The sequence below is a fragment of the Thunnus maccoyii genome, chromosome 2 (assembly GCF_910596095.1).
Source record: "Thunnus maccoyii chromosome 2, fThuMac1.1, whole genome shotgun sequence".
NCBI classification, from domain to species: domain Eukaryota; kingdom Metazoa; phylum Chordata; class Actinopteri; order Scombriformes; family Scombridae; genus Thunnus; species Thunnus maccoyii.
Genome location: NC_056534.1, coordinates 20934176 through 20962110, shown reverse-complemented (window position 1 = coordinate 20962110; position 27935 = coordinate 20934176). Strand labels below are relative to the sequence as shown.

General features: G+C 41.8%; 1 protein-coding gene across 2 annotated transcripts; it reads right to left on the bottom strand.

The window, feature by feature from the left end:
- Positions 1-169: 169 nt before the first annotated feature.
- Positions 170-27783, bottom strand: si:ch211-89o9.6 (Krueppel-like factor luna). Of its 2 annotated transcripts, none has more exons than XM_042392582.1 (8): positions 26637-27783; positions 22808-22911; positions 22262-22379; positions 15255-15409; positions 8318-8420; positions 6662-6777; positions 1803-2244; positions 170-988 (listed from the first exon to the last, which is right to left on the bottom strand). In XM_042392582.1, the coding sequence occupies exons 1-8, from the start codon at positions 26932-26934 to the stop codon at positions 303-305; spliced, it is 2022 nt and encodes a 673-aa protein (XP_042248516.1). In that variant the 5' UTR covers positions 26935-27783; the 3' UTR covers positions 170-302. The 2 variants fall into 2 exon arrangements, with proteins under 2 accessions (XP_042248516.1, XP_042248526.1); XM_042392592.1 differs by having other exon boundaries at positions 1803-2241; positions 26637-27777.
- Positions 27784-27935: the final 152 nt, after the last annotated feature.

The window sequence follows — 27935 nt, the reverse complement described above, 5'->3', positions numbered from 1 at the left end:
TCTACTTTGGAAAACGGTCAGCAGTAATGTAAAGTATGCATGATGCGTAGCTAATGAGCTAAAACAACATGAAACATAAAACATGCAAAACACTAGTTTGGTTCGTCAACTGAGAGCTAATAGTCATCTTGTGTCAAAGACACAAAACGTTTGAAAAAAAGAAATATGGTCACTGTTTCACATTTTTATTGCTGCCATACCACTAATTATGAACAAAGAAAAGGCAGTATACCCCTGTGTGGATGTTTTTGTTTTTCCAATAAAGTACTACTTGCATTAACAGTCCTGTCCTCCACCACTGATCAGCCCAGTCCTAACTCTACCCTGGCCTGTTGTCCGCAGCCTGTGGCAGACTGCTGGTGCGTCCTCAGGTTGCAGATCCAAGCAAACCTTTTCCCACATTGGTCGCAGCTGAACGGTTTTTCCCCAGTATGAACTCTCTGGTGCTTCTTTAGGTTCCCGGCCTCTGAGAAACGCTTCCCGCAGGTGTCGCAGCGGAAAGGTTTCTCCCCGGTGTGGACTCTCTTGTGGGCCTCCAGATTGGACAGGCCAGAGAAAGCCTTGCCGCAGGCTCGGCATATGTAGCTCTTCCTGCGGCGATCACCGGGCACCACACTGGCAGCTTGATTTTTGTTGTGGTGACCCAGGAGGCTGGCTTGATGGTGTGCAGCAATGGCCACATCAATGCTGGCCAAAGCTGCTGTGGATCCCCTCACTGGTAGAGCTGAGTGACTACTACTGGTTGAACTGATACTAGAGATACCTGTTTTATCAGCGCTGTTAGGATTACTTACAGCAGCTATGGTAGTGGACAGTGGGGGTTGTACAGAGTGAATGTTAGGTTGTTGCTGGGACATCCTGTTGGTGTTACGATGCAGCAGCTGAGCCTGCGCACTTCTTATCATGGCTGGTGTTCTGCTCCATGGAAGCTGGGAAGGTGGAGCCTGCATCCGCAAAGGTATGGACACAGATATTGCTGCTGGCAAGGCTAGGAGCAGAGAAGAAGAGAGAAAGAGTCAGGTTATGTCAAAGTAGAAAGCCAAAGTCCTGCCTCACCTCTGGCAGAGCATGTAACTATTTGAAGTGCAAATACCAGGTTGATACCTTGTTGCATTTTGCTAATTCAACTTAATCTTGCATAAGTCAAGATGGAAGAGCAAATCACTGCCGCCATAACTCTCCAGGGTTGTAAAATCCTACAATGCAGTACAGTTTTTGTGTGTTGTAAGCCTTTAAACTGAACCTCCTGGTTTGTAATTTATCTCCTAACTGGTATCTGTACCAGTACTCCTATGTAGACAGATGGCTAAATGTCTTCTTCTTCTTCCTTGTCTTTTGGTTGGAAAACAACAAAATCATCTGCTGGGACAATAGGGCATACAGTACATATTGTGTTTCAACTGAGTCTATCACAGCCCTAGTGACATTCTGTTTCTGCATAACTGAGCACAGAGGGAGGTACAGCACCAAACCATGTCAAGGAAGGCATACATCAAGGTTTTGGAAACCTGTTCAAACTTAACGGCATGACCAGAATTTTTACATCTGTCCACTCTGGGGAGCAGCTTGGTGTGGATGTAAGGCCACAAGAGAGAAAAGACACTGAAACTGCTGATGAGGACTGTGTGATACAGTCCAAAGCTCCAGAGCAAGCATGTAAGTGGAAGTATTTTCAAATTCTGCTGGCTTAGAATGGATGTGGTCTGAGAAACAAGTCGTTAGAAATGTCAGCATTCCTAGCACTTCAAAATCATCTAGTGGCAACCTAAAGTCGCTAAAAAAGGTACAAGACAACCACTTACCTTGTGAGACAGTCGGCTGAATGTGAACTCTCGCATGGCTGGATACTGAGGAGAAACTCTGGCTGCTCTGCCCACTCCTCACTGCTGAAGAGGCTGAACCTTGTGGTGGCTGGAGCACACGTTGAGGTTGCAGATGAGTATCTGCGATAATAACTCCATTCTGGTCACACTCTGCAGAGTCATCAGTGGTGAAAGAACATGAAGGAGCAGCAGGGGCTGTTGCAGAGTCATTATCAGGTGCCCAGCGGGTGAAAAATGTCTCCAGTTCAAACAAGGAGTATTCAGAGCTGAGTGGGTTGCTGTTGCTGGATCTCTGTTGTTGTTGTTGCTGTTGTGTGTTGGGGCTGGCTGGTGTGTTGGTGTCTGGTACCCTCAGCTGGACTGCCACCATACTGCTGGAGTCTTCTGATATCCTGTGGGTCGACTGTGGTGCTACAGACTGCTGAGACAGAAGAGAGCAGAGAGAAAGAACAGAAGAGGTTGAGAGAGATGCATTAAGACCATGTAAATGACGCAAACCATATCAGGGTTCAGAGCTGTAAGGACAAAAACATATCCAGACAGAAAAACAGCCTTGTGGATTTCACAAAAAAATCTTGACTCAAGGTCCATTCACTTGCTTTTTCAGTAGCTTTCAAATGAAACTAACGGTCCTCACAGGGAATGGAGTTTCCCCAGTTGTCTTGGAGAAGATGAGACAAAACTTTAACTCTTAAGACTTCTTGATGATTTAAAAAATCTCCTCTCAAATGTAATGAACAAGTAATTTTATTTTTTGACATGTTAAAGGAATAGTTCAACATTTTGGGAAAACAGTTGGGCCTGCCATTGCAGTTTAGCCTGAGCAAATAAAGTGTATATATAAGGCCGGGTCATGCTGCCAAGTATCTGCCCTTTGCTTGGGTGAGAGTAGGATTCATGTGTGCTTTCTGATATAACTTTCCTGATATAACTATTTGTAAGACCAGTAGAGTGAGATATGTATTAATGGTCCACTGGACCATTAAGTTGATACTGCCTATCAAGCCAGTTACAGCAGTTTTCCCTGAGCAGATACAATGTAAATGTAAGGCCAGGTCAAGCTGCGGAGTATCTAGTCTTTGCTTGGGTGAGACTAGGACTGAAAGGCAGCTTAAAGGTAAGTTTGGTCAGGGTTAGAGAATGGTGTGGCCTGTCATGGAGCCCAGTAGATTTATGACGGCACTGCCTGATATCCACCACTACAGGGTCTCCTTATAGGTCAAAACATAATTTAACAGGAATGCTGGGCTTCCATTGGAATGCTCACCCAACCTTTGGCACATTTTACTGTAACTGATAATCAGAGTTTCTTTTTCTTATCGTCAAGCATAGTTCCAACATTCTAACCCCTCTAAAACCACAAGTTGTTTTTACATTTCTGTTTGTGTGTAGATTTAACAAATAAGGTACAATGTGTTAAGTAGTGATTTTTGTTCAGTGAGATGTTTGTAAGATGTATTTTGGCGTTTGGACAGAGCCATGCTAGCTACTTGCCACTGTTTCCAGGCTTTATGCTATGCTAGGTTGACCGGCTGCTGCTGCTACTCATTTTTAGCATACAGACGAGAGTGGTATCAATCTTCTCATCTAACTCTCAGCAATAGAGTAAAAAAGCATTTTTCCTAAAATGCCAACATATTCCTTTAAATGCTGATGTTTGCTTGGTCAATGAGCCCTGAGGAAGACATCTTAAAATTGACTGAATACAGTTTATCTCTAGTCTGCCCCTCTTTACAATAGGACAGTGCTCGTTCTTAAAATTAATAATTTGTGAGGAGTAGTACGAGGGACTCTGTGTCTTACCACAGCTGTCTCACTCCTATAGTATTAGAGCACATTAAAGGACTAGTTCCTCAGGTAATGTGGCTGTATGCAAGTGTTTTTGTATATTTTGGACATGGCTGAAAATCTACATAGAACCACCTCATTTTCTTAAATTAAGCCCACAATACCTCCAGAAAAAGGTTGAAATGAATTTCTCACAACCACTCTTGACTACATCTCAGCAAGCATCCAACCAATTTTATTACAACTCAGGCAGCAACTCTCTCATTTCTTTATCTCTCTGCATGTTCTTATTTTGGCTTGAAAACTGGGTAGGAATGTTTCTTTCTCTCAGGAGCAGAGTAGCTTGATCCATGGCTTATTAAGGTGCGGCTGCTGCAGTAGTTAGCCTAATCTTTTAGTTAAGACTATGCACGGTATGACTTATAGATTCCGTGATAATATTGTGTCACAATTTTGTCATAATACTGCCCTATATGCTGGAGTAATATATTATTGTATAATAAAAACACAAATTCACCAATTATATTTTTAAAAAGTTTAATTATTTACATTGCAAACCTTGGACATTGAGGATTTTACAAAATTGTGACACAATAGAAAAGGCTAGTCTAGCGTTACATTTACAGTATATCTTTATGCTACAATGGCTTGTATTTTACATGATAATTAGACTTTAAAATTACACATTCATTATTTTTGTAGATAACAATCTGATAAGGATCGAAGATCCTGAACTAGCAACAAACTCAATTCATTTTCATTGGAAGAACAGAAATAAAATACATTAAAAATGCACACATAATTGACTGAAAATCCCCCAAACAGTGGCTAAACATGTGAACTGAAAGAGTGTTATATACCTACCGAGTCTGAAATTATTGTTTGGCTTGTTGTGGAGTTTTGTTTCTATGTCAACACTCAAATACTTAAAATACAGCCAAGTAGCTCGTAATTTGCTATTGCAAGTGTGAATGTAAGAGATTTGGTACATATTGAACCCACAATAACACTGTGATACTGCAGATTGTCAAATAGTGGCTTAGGGCCAGTATATAATATATTTGATAAAATATAAATTTTAATAACTAACTTCCTGTAACTTTCTGTTTAACTGTTGTCTCAATGAAGTCAGTATAATGTACATTTACACAGCGTTATTTCTATCAGTACAACATAGTCATGTCATACTCACCACTCTGCTGCTCTTATTACCACAACTGTTTTTAGTCACTAATTATTTTCAACCACTTCCGCTTTGATGTTTTTTGATTGCTGTAAAGCTATTGTCAATGAAACCAACTTTTTCTGCAGAGATATTGCATATTAAAAGCCTTATAGTGGCTGAAATTAGTATAAACCCTCTCATTCCTGGTAGGTTTTTGATGTGAAACATCTTTGTAGGAAGTATTGATTTTTCCTAGATGGTAACTTAACCGTGATCTAAAACAAAACAAAAAAAAGGCCAAGTGGGGTCATGTTGTACACTCAGTTTATCTCCTAAAACAGAAATACTGTCCTGAGTTCAACTTAACTGTTTTTCTTGTGCAATGTTAAGCTACTGTCAGAGAAACAACACTTCCTACACAGATGTTTCATATTAAAAGCCATCCAGCAGCTCAAAGGGCATAATCCTGGTAGACTTTTAATTCAAAATTTGTGCAGGAAGGGTTCAGTTTCATTGACAGTAACTTGACTGTCGATCATAAGAAAAAGGCATAGTAGAAACCACCGGAAGTGATTAGTGAATGAGAAGAGTATTAGTGGTAAACAGAGAAACTCAAAACAGCAAAATGGTGAGTATGACAGGAAATTAACTATACTGAGGCTGTGTCTGAAATCACTCCCTCATTCACTCATTCAATACTCCCTATATATTAGACACTCAATAGTTATTCAATAGTGAACAGTAAATTGAGATTATTTACACTTCATAATCATCATCATTTTGTGTCATCACTGACAGCTGTAGATTCAGTGCGATGTGAGATTGTAAGGAGAAAGTTGTGCCAATGGACATTACTCTTACACACTTTAAATTTGGACATTTATCTATTCATAAACAATTTTCATTTCATGTTCAATTGAAAATTCATGCTAGTTTAGAGAAATATATGACATATTCAAGCTGTTTTGGTACTGTAAAAAATGGTGTATGGTGTCTTAAAAACCTACTGTTTTGACTGACATTGGGGATAAGAAGATAAATGTCTTAGCTACAGGACAACAAGCTAGATTTGCTCCTTATCTTGCTATTGATTTTGAATTTGGGATTTGATTTTAAAATATATAGGTAAAATTGACTGTAATGTTGTTAATGTGATTCCTTAGGGGGTTTTGAAAAGTGACACTAGCAACACACACCATTCTCCATGCAAGCGCCCTTGACTACATGTCTACATGTGTGGGTGGTGTCTCTTTTGGTGTTTTTTCAAGTTGCTGGGGTCAGAAAACCTCTCTGGGCAGAGCGAGCACACATACGGTCTCTCCCCGGTGTGGATGTTGCGATGGATCTTCAGGTTCCAGAACTGGGAGAATTTTTTGCCACAGATGCTACAGCCATATGGCCTCTCACCAGTGTGAGTCCTGAGGTGGGATTCTAAATTTGCTGGAGAGCTGAAGCCTTTCCCACAGAACCTACAGATGCAAACCCTCTTCCTGTGGATTTTCTTATGCATGTCAACGTTGATAAAAGTGCCCTGACCCTGACTTTGACCATGGTCCAGGAACTGTTGGGGCCCCGGACCTGAGAGCTGCACATCCTGCATTTGACCTGACACCTGAATGGGGCTGGACTCCTCTGAAAGATCAATAACAGAAGCCTGTGGAAAGGACACGGAGGTAAGGAAGCCTCTAGAGCTTTCACCAGCCAATCCCCTTCCAGGTGAATTCTCAACAGCCAATCCCCTTCCAGAACTGCCAGGTTCTGCTCCAATGAGTGTGCTGGGCAGGTATGAGAGGGGGGCGCAGTGCGAGGATGGCCCTGGGAGGCTGTCGCCATGACAATAATTATCCCCCCCATTAGTCCACAGCGAAGGATGGCCATAGCTGACCTCTGAGAAGCCTGGCCCAGACTCCTGCAGGTCAGACAGCTGATTGGTAGAGGTTTGTGTGGTTTCATCAAAAGGCAGCACTCCTCTGTAGTCATCTGTGCTCGACTCCACCAACCCTGGATACAAGAGAAAGATATTCTCTTACAGACACTTCTAACTGTACCAGCTCGACAACATTATATCATGAAACATGTTTGATTACAATTTATGAGAGAACTAAAAGTGATAATTGGTCTAAGTTACCAATATTGTGAACAAGTTGAGGTTTAAAAGTAATATCCTTCTTCTCTAATGTTTACCCTGCTTTTCAACTGTAAAGGAAGTGGATGCTTTATTTTGAAATGGGTAACAAATTACTACATGCTTGGTAAGGCAGCTAAAAGCATGATTTGGGGATCACCAGAGGCCTGTAATACGAAGCAAGATTTAGAGTTAGCAAGGTAACTTCAAGTGTAACTCTGGGTTTTCAGGGTTACGACGGTGGTTCACTTCTTACTGGGGTACATCACCATGGTAACTTATGGTGAACAGCTAACCTGCTCCAGATGATGTTAGTTTCAGAGGATTGGATCACAACCTGTAAACACTCCGAACACTGACCAATCAGATTACTGGGAAATAAGAGTCATCATTCCTACAGGATCCTGACATGGACAAAAGTCCTGAGTTTACAGGACTTTACAAGTAAAAAGGAGAAATATATATTTTTATAGGTCAGTTAGAAACATTTTATTGTTCCAGGCTTTCTATTTCCACTATGGTTTTAAAACAGGGCTTCTAACAAACAGTGAGATCATTCACGAAACTAAACACATAATGATGATTTAGCTGCATTTTAATTGTCCAAAGTTTAATTTATCCTTAGAGTGACAGCTGACAGTGTGGATGATTTTACACTCTGATTCCATCACTGCAGCTCAGAAGAAGATGAGACAACTGTGTGATGATAACTGGAAATGAAAAAACAAAAGATTGTCTTTTATTAGAAAAATAATCCACACACTGTTAATTGACTCCCATGATTATAAATGTAACATTTGGGTCAGATAGACCTAATCAGTCATTAACTACTTTTCCACTCTTTGCTTCAGTAGCGGAAACGGTCTTTTTTATGTGACATATTCAGAATGGTTTCTTCATCATCCAACTAAATAGCAAAAAATACTCTATAGTTAAGTCATATATAATAATTTCTACATGTATTTTAAGCCTTAGCCTATTTTTAATATGTAGAAATGATTTCTAGTTTTTCTACATCATCTTATTCTGTTATATGATTACAGGCTATTGTTTACATTTCACTTCGTTGAATATTACTTTTTGCTGTCTCTAAAACAGAAGTTTTCCACAGGTACTTGGTATCACTGTTTCAACTCATATCATATGAAGCACTTCATTCATGGTTCTGATGATGTTGCTCGTAATTAACAGCCCCACTTCTTTCACATGAAAGCGCTTGTAGCTGGAAAACCCAGAGCTGACTGAGCTAGTTGATAACCAGCTTCATAGTACTGGTTATCTGGACAGCCAATGTTAGGCTCAGTGAAGCCAGCTAACAATGATATCCTGGGTATGTTGAACTTGCTTCATTAAACAGGCCCCAAATAAGAATGAAAGACACTCCTTTTGATTAAAAGGAAAGGTCCACTCGCTCACCTTCCTGTATGCTGAGGCCTGGCTGGCTCTGGGCTCCCGTCACTAGCTCTACCTCCTCCACCTTCACCAGCACCACATCTGGTTCCTCCTCCTTCTGCACACACTAAGAGAAAACAGCTGATTTTAGACACACAACGTAATCACACATGTACAGTGAGTAGCACTGACAGGCAGCAGCTTTGTAAGTTTGAGGTATGTGCTGGGGAATAAATGTCAAACACACTGTCAATACTTGACATAACAGTGTTTTCTGAACTGATTTGTGTCTATTTGAGTCCCATTCTGATTAAACTGTAGGGGAATGCTTAGTTCAACTTCTACTCTTCAATCTTTCTTTTCAAATGAACTATTATTCTTTGATTTTGATGTTATACTCTTAATACACAATAGGAAATTGAACTGGTGCTGTATTGCTTTGCTGATTTATTTGATTGTTTTGATGTTCTTGCTATATACACACTATGACTCAATGCCACACACATGGATACTGGAATGCTTGGAAATGTACAACATCAACAAGACACTAAAAGCTTTCATCAAGAACTCAATGGGGTGGTGGAAAACAACTCTGGAGGCCCACTCAAAGCCAATTGCACAAGTTACCATCAAGTGCAGCATATACCAAGGTGATGCACTATCCCCACTGCTGTTCTGCATAGGCCTGAACCCCCTCAGCCAGATCATCTCAAAGAGTGGCCACAGATACCGGTTCCTAAGTGGAACAACCATCAGTCACCTCCTCTACATGGATGACTTCAAGCTGCATGCCAGGAATGAGGGAGACATCGACTCACTGATCCACATCGCCAGGATCTATAGCTAAGACATCGGAATGTCATTCGGACTACATAAGTGTGGTCGGATGGTATCGAAGAGAGGGACGATGATCAGAACCGAGGGGGTTGAATTACCAGAAGGCAGCATTGCAGATGTTCAGGACAGCTACAAATACCTTGGGATCCCACAGGCAAATGGGAACCATGAGGAGGCCACAAGGAAGTCAGCCACAGCCAAATACCTACATAGAGTAAGGCAGATCCTGAAAAGTCAGCTGAATGGGAAGAACAAAATACGGGCCATTAACACGTGTGCCCTGCCAGTCATTAGATACCCCGCTGGTATAATAAGCTGGCCGAAGGAGGAGATAGAGGCCTAGATATCAAGACAAGGAAACTCCTCACAATGCATAGGGGGTTTCATCCCAAGTCCAGCACCCTGAAACTGTACACTAAGTGGAACGAGGGAGGCCGAGGACTGGTGAGCGTGAGAGCCACTGTCCAGAATGAAACAACCAAGATCCAGGAATACATCAGGAAGATGGCCCCCAAAGATGAACTGCTAAGTGAATACCTCAGGCAGCAGAAATCTGATGATGCAGAGGAGGAGGAGGAACCATCATGGAGGGACAAGCCCCTACACGGCATGTACCACCGACAGATAGAAGAAGTGGCTGATATCAAGAAATCCTACCAGTGGCTGGAAAAGGCTGGACTGAAGGACAGCACTAATCATGGCAGCACAAGAACAGGCACTCAGTACAAGATCAATAGAGACAGGGATCTACCACACCAGACAGGACCCCAGGTGCAGGCTGTGCAAAGGTGCTCCTGAGACAGTTCAGCACATAATAGCAGGGTGTAAGATGCAGGCGGGAACAGCGTACATGGAACGCCATAACCAAGTGGCTGGCATAGTGTACAGGAACATCTGCACTGAGTATGGGCTGGAAGGCCCAAGGTCAGAATGGAAGACACCTCCTAAGGTGGTTGAGGATGACCAAGCTAAGATCCTGTGGGACTTCCGGATACAAACTGACAAGCTGGTGATGGCTAACTAACCGGACATCGTGTTGATCGACAAACAACAGAAGAAGGCAGTGGTGATAGACGTAGTAATCCCAAGCGTCAGCAACATCAGGAAGAAGGAACATGAGAAGCTCGAAAAATACCAAGGGCTAAAAGAGGAGCTAGAAAAGATGTGAGGAGTAAAGGCAACAGTGGTGCCAGTGTTAATCGGAGCACTGGGGGCTGTGACCCACAAACTGGGAGAGGACCCGAGCTTGAGGAAGACACACCACCACCCCCCATGGGAGGGGAGTGAGAGAGGGAAATTTTTGTATTTATATGTATTTATAGTTAGGTTCCTATATATTTGGACACTGACAAGTTTTGTTATTTTATGTTTCCATAGTTATATAATGAATACGAGCTTAAAGTGCAGACTCTCAGCTTTAATTTGAGGGTATTCACATCAAAATTGGAGGAAGGGTTTAGGAATTACAGTTCTTTAATATGTAGCTCTCTCTTTTTCAAGGGACCAAAAGCAATTAAACAACTGACTTAAAAGCTGTTTCAATGACAGGTGTGGGCTATTCCTTCGTTATGTCATCATCATTTAAGCAGGTAAAAGATCTGGCGCTGAGTCCAGGTTTGCATATGGGAGCTGTTGCTGTGAACCCACAACAGGCGCTCAAAGGAGCTGTCAGAGCAAGTGAAACAGGCCATCCGTAGGCTGCAAAAAAGAAAATATCCATCAGAGAGATTGCGAATACATTAGGAGTGGGCAAATCAGTTTGGTACATTCTGAGAAAAAAAGAATGCACTTGTGAACTCGGCAACACAAAAAAGCCTGGATGTCCACCGAAGACAACAGTGGTGGATGATCACAGGATCCTTTCCATGGTAAAGAAAAGCCCCTTCACAACATCCGGCCAAGTGAAGAACGCTCTCCAGGAGGTAGGCATATCATTATCCATGTGTACCATAAAGAGAAGACTTCATGAGAGCAAATAAAGAGGGTTCACCTCGAGGTGCAAACCATTCATAAGCCTCAAGAATAGAAAGGCCAGATTAGACTTTTCCAAAAAACATCTAAAAAAGCCAGCCCAGATTCTGGAACAGCATTCTTTGGACAGATGAAACTAAGATCAACCTGTACCAGAATGATGGGAAGAAAAAAGTACGGAGAAGGCTTGGAACGGCTCATGATCCGAAGCATATCATCTGTAAAACATGATGGAAGCAGTGTGATGGCATGGACATGCATGGCTTCCAATGGCACTGGGTCAATAGTGTTTATTGATGATGTAACAAATGACAGAAGCAGTCGGATGAATTCTAAAGTGTATAGGCATATACTGTCTGCTCAGACTCAGCAAAATTCAGCAAAGTTGATTTGATGGCGCTTCACAGTACAGATGGACAGTGACCCAAAACATAAAGTGAAAACTACCCAAGAGGTTTTTAAGGCAAAGAAGTGGAATATTGCACAATATATAAGGCAGAAAGACCCATGAACACCAACAGCTGAAGACAGCTGCAATAAAGGCCTGGCAAAGCATCACAAAGGAGGAAAACCAGCATTTGGTGATGTCCTTGGATTCCAGACTTAAGGCAGTCATTGCCTGCAAAGGATTTTCAACAAAGTATTAAAAATTAACATTTTATATATGATTATGTTAATTTGTCCACTTACATTTGAGCCGCTGAAATGAGGGGACTGTGTATTAAAATGGTTGCAATTCCAAAATGTTCCATACATTATTTTTGTTCAACCCCTTGAATTAAAGCTCAAGGCCTGCAATTGCATCTCGATTGTTTCATTTGGCATACAGACCCAAAATTGTGAAAATTGTGTCACTGTCCAAATATTTCTGGATCTAACTGTATATATTTGTCTCCGATCTTTCCCTTGACTTGTTTTATCCTCAAAATCAAAAAGAGAGCTAGTGGTAAAAACCGCCCTGCCCCCTCTGTCCTATTTAATTTTCTGTCCATATTCTCTACTGGCTGGCATTCTATGCTTCATCCATACGGTAAGGAGGTGACATGTTGGGCAGGTGCTTTTTGATCAGGATGATTTAGACATTGAAGGCTTTTTGGTAGGAAATATGCGTCCATGTGTCCACTCTGCTCTCTAGTAGCTTCTTACAGCAAATTTGCAAAATGGAAACTGCGACTTGCAATACAAGATCATTTCCTCTCATACAGTTTGACACATTTCACTTATTAAAACATATGCCATACTTGTGATCCATGCATTAGCATGACAGAGTTTTATCTGCAGTTTGAGTGACAATGATGTAATGACAAGTATTCATTTTAAAATAAGATGGTAATGAAATAAGACTTAGTGGTTCAATAAGCATATTTATTCCATAAATGATATTATGCATACAAAAACTTACATATTTCATCAAAACACATGACCACTCCTAAAAGTGCCCTCAAACATTTACAAGAAGTACATGGACACGATTTTACAGATCCAGTAAGAGTAACTGAATACTGGCCAAGACTGAACACCTCACAAGTGATTATTATTTATACTAAATATCCCATTATAAGCAACACAGAACAGACCAGGGCCAACACATCCTAAAGTTAAAGTAGCTCCTAGCTGGCCGAGTTAGGAGAAACTCCTAAATATTAGGGGCCTGTCAGTCCTAATGTTAGGACTCCTAAGTTTTTGGGCTGAGAGTAATTCACAAACCATTTTAGCTTTTAGCTCCTCAGTCTGAGAGAAGTTAAGGAATTCCAGAGACTTGTAAGTCACTGAGACCTGCTCACAAGGTACAGGTAGAGGGCCTCCTTGCTTCAGGATCTTGGAAAAATTCAATGATAACGAACTTTGTGAAGTATATTTTGATGGTGGGAATAAGGATTTAATCAGTGTACCAATATATTATAAAACAGAATAAGACCAGATATAACGGTTTAAACACTCCATCAGAAAAAAACAGTTTGGTACGGATGAACCCATAATATAACCACCATCTGTCAGAATTGACATCACGCCAAAATACACTCTTCATGCTTTTGTTTGACAGCTGAGGTGAACATTAAATAATCACCAACTGCAACAAATAAATGAATAAAGCTGATTTCCTGGCCATCACTGGACTACCTGGTTAAATAGGCACTATATATAGAGTTATCCAATCAATGAATGATCTTTTTCAGTCAACTGGAAAAAAAACATCTCACTATCAGTAAGTAGATGGCGTTTGTCAGATACAATCAACAGAACAAGTAATTAAGTATTAATCAAGTATTTTACCTTGTTTCATTTATGAAACCTATCTTGTCACACTGTATGTGTTCATGAATGTTCTCCTAAACATTCACTAACACAGCCCAGTCACCTGTCAACCAATCACTGTGGAGATAGTGCTATGTCAGACATACCAACAGGGTCAACCCTGCCCCATCTCTTCGCTCAGGAATTTCTCAGGTCCTTGCTGAAAGTGTCTCTCAACAGCTTTGCTTTGTGAATCGGTCTTAAGAGGAAACTCTTTGTTAGGAACTTTTAGGACTTCTAGTGATAGTGATCCGTTGTGAATACGGCCCCAGTACATGTTTCTGTATTATTTCATGTAACAGCTGAAGAGGGAGTGTCCTAGTGATTCAGATGCATACCATGCAGTATACTGTATCACTGTGTCAGTTTCTACTGTCCACCTTTGAATAAAGACAAAAATGCACAAAAAATTAAAAAAAACAGCTGAATAAATTATTCAGTTTGGGACTGTTGGATGTTGGACTGACACACTAATATGTTATGATACTGAAAGAGACATGTTCCTTCATCACCATGAAGACACACACTGTAGTTTGTTTTGACTCAGTCCCACACACACACCATCCTGCTGCCAGAAAAACTCACTGGAGCATCAAACATAGATTAATCCGCCACTGAAAATAGTCCCCAACAGATGCACCATTTCTTCTTGTTTGAGTAACATTTGCTAAAAACTACAGTGACCAGCTGTTTTATGAAATTACTGAACTTTTTAAAAAATGAAACGATATATTTGTGAGGCATTTTTTAAGATTTACGTCCACAATAGGAACCACAGGCAGGCTAGGGAAGTCAGAGAGGGAAAAAGAAAGAGACAGACTAACACATTTTTGACATTGTTTTTTCATGGAATTAGTTGACAATAACAAAAATATACAATGCCTTTTTTTAGGATGATTCTGGGAAATGAGGTCCAGGAAGAGGCAGAGTGTGCAGTGGGTCAACCCAAGCATGCGTATAGGACACTGATAAACTGCAATTGTAATTCCTTTTATTTAACTAAGATTTCTCTCTTTGAAAACACATTTAAAAACACTTCTATTGTTAACTATTATGTGAAATATTTAAAAATCTGTTCAGAAAGTTCTTATGAAGGTCTTGTGTAGAACAAATTAATTCTGTTGAGCAGAAAGTCACTTTCCACTGCCAACACTGAGTCAAGAGGTCTTTTCTCTTTCCTTATTACACTCTAGACTGCAGGTAAGAAGACAGTTCAGTTGTGTTCCCAGGTCTCCTCTTCAGTATAAATTTCAGGATGGCTCTTTTGCTGATGTGTTTTGAGGTTTCTTATCCAGGCGAATCCCCTGCCACACAACCCACAGCTGTACGGTTTCTCCCCGGTGTGAACTCTCTGGTGTTTTCTCAGGTTCCCGGCCTCTGAGAACATCTTCCCACATGTGGAACAGCTGAAAGGCTTCTCTCCTGTGTGGACGCGTTGGTGGATCTCCAGCTTCTTGGGCCGGTTAAAAGCTTTGCCGCAGTAGCTGCACACAAATAGTCTTTCCTTGGCACTGGCCCGATGACAGGCTTTGCTGCCGTCGCTGAGGGGCTGAGACAGGGGGAAAGTGGGGCTGTAACGGGCCCAGCCATTAATACTGGAAGAGGTTGATGGGAAATCAGCTGCAGCCATCGTGTAAGAACAAGACAGCCTCCTTCCTTCCACTTCAGCCGCTGAAGTCTCGTCAAAAAACTCTTCAACCAATGAGTTAGCACTTTTATTGTCACACAACACGTCAAACTGTGAGTCATTGCTGCCATCATCGATATACTGGTGAGAGTTTATCATTTCCTGCTGCGAGTCTCGGTCCTCTACAGAGGCACTGAGTTCAGACTTAAGGAGAGGAGAGGAGCCACTGACCTCCACTCCTCTGCTGCCGCTGCTGCTACTATGCCTCGTCCTGCTGCTCTGGATCTGGGTCTGGGACTGGGACTGGCTGGAAGTGGACTGGGTGTCCTGCTGTTCAAGAAAGGGTCTCTGTCCTGCAGCTCCACAGGGAACACACTCCACCACTCCTTCAGGACACAATGTGGGGGGAAGGATGGAGAAAAAAACATTATAGTTAATAATAATAATACTTGTCTCTTGATATAGATTGTGTGAGCAGAAGAGAGAGAGAAGCAGAACCCTTCTGCAGCAAATAAGGCTCAAATGGTAAATTCAGTAGGGATGAAAATCTTACAATTCGATTTGGTTCCAATTCTTAGTGTCATGATTGAATTCAGAATCGATTTCTTAATTCGAAACCGATTCTTGACTGGATAAATAGGAAGAGGGCACTATATTTAGGCTCTTACTCCTGTATCATTCACTCCTCTGTCCTCAGTCTACTGAAATGCAATATGAAACATCACTGACAGTTAAATTAATTGGTCTTGATGAAGGTCACTGCCTGGCCAACAGAAAAAAGCGAAGTTTCCTTTGCTTTGAGTGAGTGTGAGAGTACGCAGCTGTTCGATTTAGAAAAGTTAACTGTATTAATTGGGAAGCATCTTACAGTCTATTGCATTTATGAGAATAAAGATGTGCAATTTACTGACCAACATCACTAGTTCAATGCTTTTTATAAAAACAGAAGTTGGTGTATAAAAAGGACAGAACTCCCCATGCACAGCCAGTATTTTCAGACAGGTGCTGGTCGGTCGCAGGAACATATAAGGTGAAAATCAGAATATACCACCGCACACTGTAATGACTTTACTGTGACTTTATTGAGAGCGAACAACGCGTTTCGCCTGTAGCTTCTTCAGGTTCGTTCAATACGTTGGTGTATATTCGAGAGAAGGCCATCGTTATCCTAAATGCTGTACGGGTGCAAAGCCGTACAGAATCAAACAGAATGGACAGAGTTATTTTCTTCACCCCACTAGAGTTGGTTTAACTTTTGTAAAATGCTGTAGTGTGTGTTGGTTGGTTGACTCGTTTGTTAATGCTGGATTCGGTGCTCTATTCTGCTAATTTAGTCTCTGGGCGATGGGATACAATATTTTCATAACATAATACAGGTGCAACTAACAATTATTTTCATTATCGATTAATATGCCCATTATTTTCTCGATTAGTTGATGAATCGTTTAGTCAGATAATTGTGAAAAAAATGCTCTTATAATTCCTCACAATCCAAGGATGGTAAATGGACTGCACTTATATAGTGCCTTTCTAGTCTTCTGACCACTCAAAGTGCTTTACACTGCATGCCTACATTCACCCATTCACACACACACACATTCATACACTGATGGCTCCCATGCAAAGTGCCAACCTGCTCATCAGAAGGGGAATTTAATGCATTCACACACTGATGGCATAGCCAATGAGAGCAATTTGGGGTTCAGTATCATGCCCAAGGACACCTGGGCAAGACATGCTGACTGGAGGAACCGCGAATTGAACCCCCAGTCTTCCGAGTAGTTGACGACCTGCTCTACCTCCTGAGCCACAGCCACTCAAAGAGATACATTCAAGTGTCAAACAGTCCAAAACCCAAAGATATTCACTTCACTATCATGTATGACACAGAAAAGCTTAATTTAAGAAGCTACTAGAAAGACCTGTGCCTCTTGTGCTTCACTAATGCCACCAGCGGATTCCCATGTCATGCTTCTGCTGCCTCAGCTGGCGGCACTAGGCAGAGGCCACTGAGTCTGTCCTCTCCCTCCATGCCAGCCCAGTGACAGCTGAGGATGGTGTGTCGGCTTGGTGGGAAGTGTGGAAGCCCCCAATGTGCTCCCCCTTTCAATAGGAGGGGCGAGACAGGCAGGCCCGTTCTAGCCCTCCCTGTTGAACCCCTCGCCTTGCCGCTCACGGCTCGTCACCCGGTGTGGGTGCGGTTCTTTGGCCCTCTCTCCACCTGACGAGACAGAGCTCTGAAGAAGGGCTATGCACTCCAGTTCTGCCATCGACCTTTTCCTATGAGCGGCCTACTTCTGATGTCTCCATTCCCACCAAGATGGCAGCGTTGGAGAAGGAAATAGCCGCACTCCTCTGAAAAGGGGCCATATCAACAGTTCCCCAGTTGGAGGCACAGAGGGGCTTCTTTTCCCCATATTTTCTAGTTCGCAAGAAATCAGGAGGCTTGAGACCGATACTGGACCTGCGTGTCCTGAACGGTCACATTGCACGCCATTCCATGTTGACGGTCAGACCGGATGGGTGAGATCTGCTGCCTTGGTCCCAGTGGGGATTGTCATGTTGCTGCTCGGGATGATGTCAACAGCTCACCTGTTGGTACGTATGGGGTTACTGCATGTTAGAAACCTCCAAAAGTGGTTCTTGTGGCTTCAGCTGCACCTGAGCCAGGACAAACAGCACAAACTCCACATCCCCACACTGACACAGAGAGACATGATGTTTCAGGACTCAGCCAGCTGTCTCTGTGATGGGGTGCATCCCTCATTATGTCCAGGTCTTCATGTACGCTTCCCTGGCCAGTTGGGACGGGACCCTTGACCAAGCCAATGTGGGAGGCACTTGGTCGAGCTTACCCTGCCACATCAACCTGCTGGAGTTCACAGTAGTTCAGAAGGTACTTCACCACTTTGACTCGCAACTGAGTGGTAAGCACATCATGGTGAGGTCAGACAGCACCACAGTGGTGGCCTACCTGAATAAACAGGGGGGTATTAAATTCCTGGCCCTGCACAGGTTGGCGGTATCCATCCTGATCTGGGCAGATCGTCACCTCCGCTCCCTGAAAAACCGCCATGTTCCAGGGTCCCTCAACGTGCGGACGGGTGTGAGGTCACGGACGTCAGTCCATGCTCATGCCCCCTAGATAGGGAATCCTAGATTTCCTACAGGGCTTATTCATCAGTGGTTGTGCTGCATCCACTTTGGGGTGTTTGCAGCAGCAGTTACAGTGGGCCACAACAGTTTAGTTCACCTTTTGTGCAGTCCAGGGATCGAGACTGTTGGGCCTTGGCTACAAGTTTGGCTATCAGCAATAATTAATGATTATCAAAGATAATTATTAAAATCAATAAAAATTAGTAATAAGAATTAATAATAACGGGCACAACCCTGGAGTCAGGGAAAAAGATAGGCTATTCAGTCTCAAAGTGTACATATCTATCAATTTGGAACTTATACTACAAACAAAATCACAATATCAACAGCTAGTTATGGTTGATGGATTTTGGAGTTCTTTGCAGAGCAGAGGTTGGCAAAACTCATTCTTGTGCAACATTAAAACAGACAACAGGTATATCCAAAAGCATTTATTTAACAAAAGGTAAAAGAGCAAAACACACAATATTAATCTAGCTAATTGTACCTATATACAAGATGTATGTGTGTATATGTGGGGAGGACAATGGCAAGATTTCACCTGGTGACCAAGCACTACTACAGACAACTACAGAGACAAGAGGCCAGACGATATGGTTTCTTGAACCACATGTGCTACGTGAAGCAGAGTGTGCAAAGTTGGGTCTTAAACCTCTTAACTGTGTGGTTCTCTGTTTAAGGCCAATTGGTGTAGGCTAAAGGTGCCAGGTTAGGAAGAGGTTAGTTGTATGCAAGGCCTAGTTACTGGATGTAACATGTGTTAAGCATGCTAACATTAACTTAGCGGTGTGGCTATTCTTGCTTAACCGTGCTGTCACTATATGTTGCTAGGCTATGCCCAGTTGTTACCAAGTCCATGGAGAAAGAGATGCTTTGTGGTGTTCTGCTTCTTAGCTGGTGAATCCGAGGATGAGTCAGGCTACAAAGAGTTTGGCTCCAAAGCTGAAGGATGCAGGCTTTGCTGGGTAGACAGTGCTCCAGCTGTGCAGGTCAGAGGGTCCAGGTCACTCCTTTGTGTAGTCCTTATAGAGTTAGCGGCAAGCTAACTCTGCTTCATGGCTTCTGTATTTGTTAAATCAGCCAGCAGACTTGTGTGGTAGCTGCTGACACTAGACAACTTACTTACTGAGTCTTAGGCAGGCTCTTGCGTCTCCTGCCGTAAAGAAAAAGGGTTTTGTGTGTGTCTGCTGTGAGTAGGCCACACAAGAGAGCAGAGAGCTGCTCCAGCAGCAGCTGGGGAGGGAAAGAGAGTGAGAAGAGGGGGATCTCTAATTTTGTTAACCTGAGTCCATAGATGGAGTTTCACACTTAGGTGCAAACAACCAAGGACTGAGGTTTCTTAGAGCCTTGAAACATGTGGTCAGCTAGTGAGACCCAACAAGACTAACAGCATCCTGTCATCCTGGGGACAGTGGAAAATGTGTTTGGGAAGATCTTTCCTGGAACGCCTCCAGGACGAAAGGGATGCCCTATTATTTATAATTTTTTATTTACTTGTTTATTTATGTTAAACTATTGCTTAACAAATGACAAACTGAATTGAGCACTGACTACAACAGAGCGCATCTTCTCATGCTGTTACTATAACTGGCTGGCTACTCAGCGCAAGACCTGTTCCTACTGTACCAGTCCATCTATCCCTGTCCGTCTACTTTAGATATGAGGATGCTTTGCTTCGTATAATGATCTCTCCTTTCATCCAGCCTCTCGTCGCCATACTTTCTCTGTCTGCAGTCAGTTATTATGAACATGCTTACTTGTAAAAAGCTGATTAGAAACCTGGTTACACGTATGTATAGCAGAGAAATCACCATATGTGTTTTTTACGTGTGTCCAAACGGTGCAGCAAAACTGTGTCTACACAGAAAGCACAGCAGAGCAGCAGCGAGTGCTCCATCTGTGTGTCTACACAGGAGGCCTTCAGATACAGTGTTAAGCGTAGATCACCCGCATTTTGGAAGTGTTTAGAGCCCAATCACAATGATTGTAGTTACACATGTAAAACAGAGAAAAATAGACTTAAAGCCTAAAAAATATGCTTTGGTTTGGGGCTGTTGAGCTGTTAGGCCAGCGCTGTAGACACAGCTATATTGATTACAAATAAGCGTACTGTTCTGTCAAACTAAAATAATTTTGCTTCAAATTTTGCATTCAACATAATAGCTTATTATCTCAATGAAATGTACTAAAACAAGTGTGTATGCGACACAAAAACCCTTGGCAGGTGAGTCAAAAAGTTAATTTCGGACACTGCTATCAACACTGCTAACCATTTCCCGTAACCATCATTACCATGATTATCATGGTTTTCAGAAGACACCGTGAACACAGAGCAGCTCTCCTGCCTTCAGCAGCAGTTTGATTTTGTTTAGCCACAATTGGCCTGTAAGAGCCCAGTATAACTAATATTTACAAATTTCTCTTTATTTTACAAATTAATTTAACACCCAGCAGATAAAACTTATTACAAAGTTTTTGCATTTTTAAAATATGAATGAATCTATGTGTGTAGAATCTAAGAGACACTGGGCTGCATTTTAAGTTCTTTCCAGCCAACTGTAAAACTTTGAACAACCTGCTTTTGTTTATAGTGTTTAAACTGTTTTTGATGTTATTTGTATTGGAGCATACAGACCGCAGTTCAGAGAATAAAATCCCAGGTGATCGTGGTGTAAAGTCATTTAACTATGTTTTAGCACTAATAGTAGGATTTCATGGAAACTTTGATTATCATCATGTAGGGTTGTAACACATCACAAAACTCATGGTTCGGATCGCATCATGGTTTTGAGTCATGGATTGGATCATTTTTCAGATCAGCAAAAAAAAAACAGGACAGAGTGCACAGTAAACTCGGCAGCCACACATTTCTCTGTTCTGTATTTCTCTGTTTTTGTGTCTTCAGGTTATGCTAACCCATTGTTGCTAACCCCCTTTACTTTTCCAGCATTTGGGGAAACAACAGACATGACTTTTTAGCATTTATTAACTGACACACTGTAGTCTGTACTGTACATTTACTGCCAGATTGACAACTTACTACTAACCTTTTCCTCTGCTCCGCTCGTGTCCACCGTCACTTCTCTGCCCCTCGCTCTTTCCCACTCACTATGCAAACATACTCCTTAACGAAGCCACGCTACCCATAGCTTCCCAGGCAACGACAGAGGTTGACTCGTACCAGAACAGCACTACACAGTATCGATTTCCGCACGAATGGATATTCATTCGGATATCAAATATAAAAAAAATTTTTTTTTGGCCTGGTGGGGGTTTCTCGTTGTGTCATTATGGAGAAACATAGATTCAGTAAACGTTCAGTACGTTCAGTAAATGTTGAGTACAGTTAGACCTGGCAGTCTCCATTAAGTTGGGTGAGTTCAAAGTTGTGAAAACAACAGGGGTGTTTTGAATACACCCCCGTTTTGTTAGTCTATCCCTCCCGCCACAGGAAATAATGGATTACTCCCGGAAAGCTACGGATGTAGAACTTTTCTCCTTATGAAAATAACACAGAGATTATTCGACCAAAGAGAATTTAGTCAGACGAGAGCATATCAACCAACTAATTGACCAGTCGACCAGCAGACTACAGCCCTACAAATGACCATACTTCCCTTTTTTGATTATGTGATATTTTTACCTACAATAATCGTAGCATGAAAATTTGATACCAGAAAATCCCTACTCCAGTATGGGTCAAACTTCGAAAACACTGGAACCTACAATTCTGATAAGGCAACTTGATAGCGTTTTGTTAAACGGTCCACATGCACAGCTCCAGTTTAAAACCGAATATTTGTGTTAAAAATTTCTCCAAGCCCAAGCAATGATCCTGAAGACATCACTATGACATTATCAAGTTTATTTTCTCAGTTGTTAACACTCCTCCAGAGCCACAGGGGACATTATAAAACTGTTTACACAGGCTGATACCCCCATAACTAATAAACTGGCAATGAGTAAAATCAGTGGATTACCCCTTTAAATAAGAAACTATCTGATGAAAGAATAAGAAAACAGGAATCTGACCAAGCATCAGTATCATTTTCAATACTTTCTCTCTGTCTCTGTACACTCACCATCATCTCTAATGAGTGGCACATCTTCTTCTATTTCTTCATGTTGTGACATGTTTGCCTCCACCTTCTCCTCCTTCACCAGCAGTGCCTCTGGCTCCACCAGCTCCACATCTGGTGACTGCAAGGCAAGTTTGTCACTTGGCCAGCAAAGATCTGGTTCATGCTCATGCAGCTACAGTGCATGCACTCACTCACTCACTCACTCACTCACTCACTCATTCAGAGCAGCTATCAAACATAACACTGTTGGATGTTTACAGCTGAGCTCCTGTGCTGGACAGTTTGCTCAGCAGCCAACCTGTCCCCATGGATTAAAGCAAGAAAAGATTTGTGAGCCTGAAAAGTTGTCCTGGAGGAAATGTATTGAATTATTATAGAAATTTAAAACTGCTCTATGCCAGAAATCAGGCACGGTGCCTGAGAACTTTAACCACTGTGTCCCATCCCTGTATGTCTGTTACCCCAGCTCTGACTTCTGAGCTTCTCTGTGTGCGCAACATCTCCTGACCTCAACAGTCACCCTGTCAGCCCTCGTGGTATGCTTACTTTACTTTGGATGCTGTCAGAATGGATTGGCTCACTGGTTGTGTCCCCTTCAGTGGCTTTGCCAGACCACAGAGCCACATCCAACTGTCGCTCAAACACACCACCTACAAAAAACAAACAAAAACTTCTTTTAGACACACTGACGTACATTTCCATGGTCAGTATTGACAGTGTCACCACGTTGGAAGCAGAGAAACAGTTGTCTTTAAATAAGTGTAAAAATAAACCCAAGCTGAATCAAATGACAATGTGTTACGTGAAAAGGGTCACTCGTCATGTAGAAATAACAGAAAAAGATCACCCAATTCTTTTAGCTCACTGTACTGGCTTTTAATATTGTCTATTGGCAGAAACTTGAAATAAATGCTAATGTTGCTCAGTGTCTGCTGAACGTGTAACTAGGCTACTGTTTGGTAACAGATCTTTACAAGCTCATCAGATTTTTTTTCATGTTTTCTACACCTTAGTGCCCCCTACAGGCTCTATATGTCCAATTAAAAACTCTGTTCCCATCAGCCTTTATTCCACCATGTTTTTTTTTATTACTACACCAACTGTTCCAACAAAGCTAAGTGTAAAAACTTGATTTGTGATATTAATGCATTCATTCACATTTGGCATTGTCTTTCAGATCTTTAATCTTTAAATTCAAACTGTGGAAGGAAATATTATTATTTAGAGAAAATAAACACAAAGACAGTCCAGGTGCTGAACATTGCCTGCCACGGATTAATTCTGCTTAAATTACAGCGCTGAAAGCAAAAGGATAAACAATCTTTCACCGATGTAACTACCTATATTACAATGTGACAGTGTTGCTTTATGTGTCTGCATTTAGATTCAGTTCAGCTGCTATTATATATATATATACGTATACACACACACACACACACACACACACACACACACACACACACACACACACACACATCAGTGAAGGCTGGTCCATAGAGGCAGAGGAGGTTAATCCTCCTCTAATTTTTGAGAGGCAAGAGGGAGATCAAAATATATAAAAGACTATTTGGTTGAAGTAAACCATTACCAAATCTTAGTATTATTTATAAAATATTTTTTCTCTCTTCTCTGGAAAAAATCCATTATAGAAATTCTGTTTAAAATACTTCAACAGCGACACCTGCAGGGCAGGAGGAGAAAGAGCAGTCTGTGTGAAGTGGTGGTGGGAGGCAGTGGGGGACAGAGGAGGATGGGTGCCTGCTGTCCTCCGCAGGGTGAGATCTCTTACATCAATTTAATGTACTCTCCTCACCCCTCGCCTGAACCGGAAGTTGTTCCTGATACGCCATTTTGACAGGCGATCTCTGAGGAGCAAGGAAACACGAGAGCAGCCTTCACGGAAGTCTTTTACCGGCCGACATACCCTCTTGTTGGATATCAGTTATTGATTGGACGTTGCAGCTGATCTGACTGACCTGATACATCACTGCAATTTCATACCGAAGTGGAGACAGATTACAGATTAAATTTAAGTGTATCACTATCAAGTTGCCTCTGAGCAGGACACAGGATAAATGCAGAATGCAGGTTTTTATTTAGGTGTTTGCTAAACAGGTAACAGGCTGCAGAGAGGAAACAGCTGCTCTAGCGGTAATAGCTGTGAACCTTTATTAGTGTCAGCACAGTGCACGTGTGCAGACACACACTCCATCAGAAGTTTCTACAGCTTGTTAAAGCTGGCTGACAGCTGTGATCAGCTGTCTCCGTCTTCAGAAACTGACATCGCTTCACATGACGCTTCAGAGGAAAGCACATCTCATGTCTCTTAAAACAAATTTCCTCGTTTCCTCTCTCCTCGCTTGGTTTCCTTGCGTGTCTCCTTGCATCCACGGTGGGAGGGACTAAGACGCAAGGAAAAGACGCAAGTGAGGGAAACGTGGATGCAATTTAAGAGACTTGGGATGCACTCTATGATTGGCCAAGACACGTAAAAACACAATCCAAGAGAGGGCGTCCTCCCTAACCAATCAACAACCAGAATGCAATATTGACATTGCGTTGGTCCAATGATAGTTTCCAAATTTCATCTTCAATTCTCTCCACTGTAAGGCAGAGTAGCAGGAGTAGATGGCTCCTTGCGTTAGCCAATGCAACAGTTGGCTTGTTGTAGCAGCCTGAGGGACTCTTTTTACATCCATGGAAGGACTGTTAAGGACTGATGTTAAGCTAACAGGAAAATGGATTTGGACTGCGTGGCGCAGCGGCAAGAGCGACGATCAAACCAGCATCTAACGGGTCCGAAGTGACATTTGCAGGTATGTTTACCTGCTGTTTAATGTGCTGCAGTTGAGCAGCTAATAAACTACGTAGCTGCTAACTGACATTAGTGGTGTACTTTTCCCCGGTTAATGTTTGTTTGGTGGCTCGTTCAGCAAGACGTGTGTTCATATTCCTAAGTTATCATCCAGCTTGATGATGTGGACACAGGCTGTTTCATTCACTACCGTGTTTAAAAAAGGAACGTATCATGCTTTATATTGCAATTTAATATAACAATAATAGAGCATTGAATATTTTATATATTTTAAGATTTTATTTCAACATTGGACATCTTAAATGTTGTTTTCATTTACCATGGGCAAAAGTTCCTTGCTGTAAGTGTGTTACAGAATTTTTTTTTTTTTTTGCTGATCCTAAAAATGATCCGATCCGTGACTCAAATCAGTGATACGATCCGAATCATGAGTTTTGTGACCCGTTGCACCCCTACTGTTAACATGTCAGCTTTGTAGACTATATTTTGTACATCGTACATATAGATAAGAGTGTGTAAGTCATGTATTTGATACATGCATTAATACTTTCTAATGTGAACCTACACTTTTAGATCTGTGAACGTTTTAAGTGTTCAATCTTTCTTGTATTCAGCACTGATCTGAACCTGTATCAGATTATAAGCTTTGTGGTACTTTATGTATTTCTGTATACTAAGAAAATGCATAGGAAACACCTGTAAATCATGTGATATGTTGTCTGTTTTTGATAACAACATAAATTTATTGTCACAATAGAATAATACTACAAATTTGAATTTTTTGGTAAAATGACACATTCTGAACCACTCCACGGCTAAAATGAGCACTTCTTTGTTTAGAAACAATATGTATATGCTGACTGTCTTTAAATAAGTAGCCTTTTCACCACTCAGGGGTTTTTGTTTTTGAAAGCAAATTGATTTATTGGCATATGAAATTGCCCCCCACCCCTCCGATTTCATCAGGTGGGGGACAATGATATGGTATGATGCGGTTTATTGAAAGATTCCATGTTGGTTTTCCTCCTGTCCTCCCCAATTTTTGAGGCACCAGCCGCCACTGATACACTTATAAAAGATGGGTGGGTAGTAACATGTTTTATATATTTTACACAGGCCACTGTTGATCTAATGTAACAAATCATTGGAGCTGAGTAAGTAAGTAATTAGTCAGTTATTACTATGTAGGTGAACTCCTGTAAGTTGTTCTCTCATGGAAATTAAGTCAAGGAAAGCTCAGTTGACAATTTAAGGCCAACTTTAGTCAACTTGAAAGTGTTCAGTTGTTTTTATTTCGATCAAATTCGATCAGCTGGTACAACAACTCTCTTCCACTAAAATACATTGTAAAATACATTCTGGTGTGTGAGAGTCATCAGTATGAATTCACTTCAAACAATGAAAATGGGTTACTGTTTTGTTGTTATGTGAATGCTGACTTTAGGTCCTGAGATTATAAATTGGCTGCATCTGTCTGTTTATTTTCTTTAACTTAATAGGATAAACGGATACACCCTTTAACACATAAAACACACACTTTAATATTTCTTCTCATCTTACCGGGAGCAGGCGAAGGTTCCCCGAGCCTGTCGTTATTTATCTGGACCCTGGGTCGGCTAACGTTACTGTTCAAGGCGCTCTCCCGGAGCCTCCTCTCGGCATTTCCTCGAGCCATCTTTAACTCCAGCAGATGCAGCTTTCTCTTCAGGGCCTTGTTCTCCCTCTGGCACTGAGACATCTGTAAACTCACCACCGCATAGTCGTCGTCCACCAGCTTACAGATCTCCGCCACCGCTGCATTAGCAAGAACCTCCATGATGGAGGCCAGCTGGGTCTGGAAGGCCAGACGGTTGGACATTGTTTCTCCAGGTGGTAACTCACTGGCTGCTACGTTGTTTTGAAAATACCTTTTGACTCCTCTTGCAGGCTCAAGAAATGCTGAAGGTTTGTTCAAGCCATTACAGCAGTAGTGGAAGACATGAAAACTGAATAGGTATTAACAGCTAAGCTATATTTAGCTTCTTCTATGTCCGCAAGCCCCGACCGCAAACATTTTGCGTAATTTCCGGCTATCTCTTTCTTCTTCGTCGTCGTCGTCGTTGTCGTCTTCTTCTTTGGTATTTTACGGCAGTTGGTATCCTTTGAGTTGGATCACTGTCTCCCACTGCTTTTATCCGTCACTCGTTTCTGTTACTACACTATTTCTGTCCACTCCTACTTTACTGTTACCATTGCCTAATTATTTACTTCCACACTATGCTTTCCCCTCTGATTTTGACAGTCAATTAATATTCACTAGTTCTCCCTTGACCCGCTCCTTTGCTAGCTTGTCTGCCTTTTCATTTCCCAGAATCCCTAAATGGGCTGGTACCCACATGAACTTTATGTCTTTTCTCTGACTGGCTAACTTTGAATCAGTAAACAACAATTCATAGATTAAATCTTGATGATTATTGCCTACTCCTGTTTTGTTACTTGACTATTACTGATTATCGCCACCTACCGGACTGGAGTGTGGAACAGTAGCTTGGCAGACGAAAAAACAACCTAAATTCTCTCTATTAATCTTGTTTTCTTCAGGTACTGGGGTGAGGTGTTGGGGAAGTTCATTGAAATTCAAGTAGTTTCCTGTACACATAAGAGTAGCATGTTTCATGCACAACCTAGTACTAGAGGGCATAAACTAGAGACATTTTTTTATTTGCACTGGTTGTTACTGACTGTTTAGCCAATCGGAAAGGTAGAGGGGCGGGATGTAGAGGGGACCCTGTAGAGTAAACAAACAGTAGACAAACAGAGGAGCTGTGTGAAAGTTGTATATGCTGCTGGAGAGTGTTTATGTTCATTACATTGGCAGAT

What these genes read in the sequence shown, in the direction of transcription:
- si:ch211-89o9.6 (XM_042392582.1), bottom strand. Translation starts at nt 26,934, where the DNA reads ATGTCCAACCGTCTGGCCTTCCAGACCCAGCTGGCCTCCATCATGGAG. An exon ending in GCCACTCATTAGAGATGATG is followed by an intron (nt 15,410 to 22,261) that starts GTGAGTGTACAG and finishes TGTGTCCTGAAG; the next exon opens with GAGTGGTGGAGTGTGTTCCC. An exon ending in GCGGCAGCAGAGGAGTGGAG is followed by an intron (nt 8,421 to 15,254) that starts GTCAGTGGCTCC and finishes GTTTTCTCTTAG; the next exon opens with TGTGTGCAGAAGGAGGAGGA.